Raw genomic sequence first — 2,418 nt, 5'->3', positions numbered from 1 at the left:
AAGAAGAATTAAGAATCATACCCTAGTTTTGAAAGCTTTTGCTTTGGTTTCTCTATCCACTTGATTCATACCTAACTTTCTAGCATTCACCACTTTCTCTACCATCTTACTTCCCTTAAAATGTGTTCTTCCTTCATTAGGGCTTGCTGCTAGAGTGAATGTTTCTTTATTTGCCCTCAAGTTCTTCTGGGTTCTGTCTAACTGATTCCAACTACCATTAGCCATGCTTGGTGATGGTGACCTTGATGGTCTATAAGTTCTTGGAATAGGGTCCCGATTTTGAAACCCTGAAACCGTAGAAGATCGAGTTGTGCTTCTTCCTCGTGTGGTGGAACTTGGCCTCTGATCTGTCCTTAGATTTGGCGGTGCCTCATTGGAGAGTTCCATGATATTACTCGCAAGTGCAACCCTTGATTTCACGGATGGAGAAACGCCTCTAGTTCTTGGCTTTCTCTGTGACTCGTTTGTTTCTGTGCTTTTCTTGACATTCAAAGCAAGGAAATCGGCATTGTTGGTTTGCTTTTGGGGCGTGGATTTTGTGCTGTTGGCTGCTTCATGGTCACTTTTGACATTGCTGCTCTTGCTGGGAATGGTTAGGGAAGTGTTTGTTTGTTGTTCATGTGTGTTCTTGATGGTGCTTGGTCTTTGCCTAGTGTGACTTGGGGTCATTGATCTTGTTGAAAGTTTTGGTTTGGTTGAGTTGGTGTGAGTTGTTTTTCCATCATTTGATTTGGGTTTTGGTGCTTCCATTTCTTTCCATGCAAACTGTGTGGCAAAACCAACCTTATGCTGTCAATTTGAACTTCAGATGAACATATAAATTAGAACAGTTTAACATAGTCGTTTACCAATATTTGAAATTCCAAACCGGTATAAAACCAATTTATAATATATAAATGAGTACAAATCTGATCTTACATACTAATTTTGTAGGATTGAATTAGGTTTAAAGTTTATTCTTAATATAGTATTAAAATTATGAATTGGAGTTGGACAATGATATTATGACTCCCATATTTTACTTATGTGATTTAGTATGAGTCATTAATTAATGTACCTCTATCTTTTCTTTCGAAAGAATCAATAACTCATACTAAATCATATAAGAAAATAAAAGATGAAACTCAAAACATAAGAATTAAAGTATAATTATCCATCAGAGTTTATCTTAAAAAAATTTATTATTTGTTCGATATATTGTTTCACCGCTGTAAACATAAAAATTTAAGTAACTTACTCTTGTGATGGCCTGAGAAATTGGTATCTCCTTTTGAACAACAAGTTGAGGACCTGGTTCCATTTCAAGGGATGGAAACAGAGGAGTAGCTGGTGGTGTTTTCAACCTTTTTTTTTTCACAAATGCAGCATGCAGTGACCAAGTTATTTTCTTTATTTCACATATCAAATAATCATGCACATTCATATGTTTATACATTTTCACAGACCAAACTTACCAATCATAATCATTTTTGTTTGTTTCCAGAAACTCTAAACCATATTCTTTCTTCCCTGATGCAATTCTGTACAGTGAAAAATTACCTGAAATGATGTGTTGTTTTCTTTTTCTTAGCACCAGCATTGAGAAAAATTACAATATGATTCATGATGATGAGTACCTACCAGGAGTGTCATTGTTAGTTCCACATTCAAACTCTTCAGAATTAACACAATGCAAGAGGCTTGAGACGTGTTCATTCTGGCGCTTTCTCAATTCCCTGAAAAGTGTTAACTCTTCGTCTCGTTCCATGCGCGATTTCATCTTCGTCTTCATCACACCACTAATCGCCATATTCTTCTCTAATCAATGCTTCTAATTATAATTAATTATGATGTGTTATGTTGTTATACCCTTATAGTATTCTCCTCTAATTCCCTCACACTATCGTAGATTCTATCTCTTGTGTTCCAACGATGCTTAGTGTTGCAAACGACAAAAAGGAATTTAATTATTTAATGATTGTGATCATGACTATGATAATGATCGATGATGATTAATTTATGACGAAAAAAGATATTGGTGCCACGTGGAGCTCTAGCCGGCTAATTAACTTTTGTTTGAATTCATCTAGTGTTTATATGATGGAACACATTAGATTATGGTAATTAATTGATCTTGATTATAAAATGTTTTCTTTTTGTGGAGCATTGGACTGCAAAATGTTCAGCAAATTAATTTATTATTACAACCAATTCATTTTGTACAAGTTTTATGCGTTCGAATCTTACATGTGAAAATATTTAAGGGAATATCTTAGTGTTGTGGGTGTGTAAATAAATGCTTGTTAAAGTTTTTTAAAAGTGACAATGAAACAAAAAAAAAAAATCTTAATGAATTCAATTTAGACTGTAAATAAATTTGCAATTATATACTTATTATTACATACACAAATACTCTTCTTTTGTTTCTTACCATAAATT

At 33.8% G+C, this 2,418-nt stretch overlaps 1 protein-coding gene across 1 annotated transcript; it reads right to left on the bottom strand.

The window, feature by feature from the left end:
- LOC114170553 lies at positions 1–1,796 on the bottom strand. The gene is made up of 4 exons (XM_028056058.1): positions 1,621–1,796; positions 1,455–1,539; positions 1,238–1,343; positions 1–765 (listed from the first exon to the last, which is right to left on the bottom strand). The coding sequence occupies exons 1-4, from the start codon at positions 1,787–1,789 to the stop codon at positions 16–18; spliced, it is 1,110 nt and encodes a 369-aa protein (XP_027911859.1). The 5' UTR covers positions 1,790–1,796; the 3' UTR covers positions 1–15.
- Between the last annotated feature and the right edge of the window lie 622 nt (positions 1,797–2,418).

This window comes from Vigna unguiculata, chromosome 11 (genome assembly GCF_004118075.2).
Source record: "Vigna unguiculata cultivar IT97K-499-35 chromosome 11, ASM411807v1, whole genome shotgun sequence".
Lineage (NCBI taxonomy): Eukaryota > Viridiplantae > Streptophyta > Magnoliopsida > Fabales > Fabaceae > Vigna > Vigna unguiculata.
The sequence above is the reverse complement of the archived record's forward strand: the minus strand, read 5'-3'. Positions and strand labels throughout refer to the sequence as shown.

What these genes read in the sequence shown, in the direction of transcription:
- LOC114170553 (XM_028056058.1), bottom strand. Translation starts at nt 1,789, where the DNA reads ATGGCGATTAGTGGTGTGATGAAGACGAAGATGAAATCGCGCATGGAA. An exon ending in AACAAAAATGATTATGATTG is followed by an intron (nt 1,344 to 1,454) that starts GTAAGTTTGGTC and finishes GAAAAAAAAAAG; the next exon opens with GTTGAAAACACCACCAGCTA. An exon ending in TTTCTCAGGCCATCACAAGA is followed by an intron (nt 766 to 1,237) that starts GTAAGTTACTTA and finishes TTTGCCACACAG; the next exon opens with TTTGCATGGAAAGAAATGGA.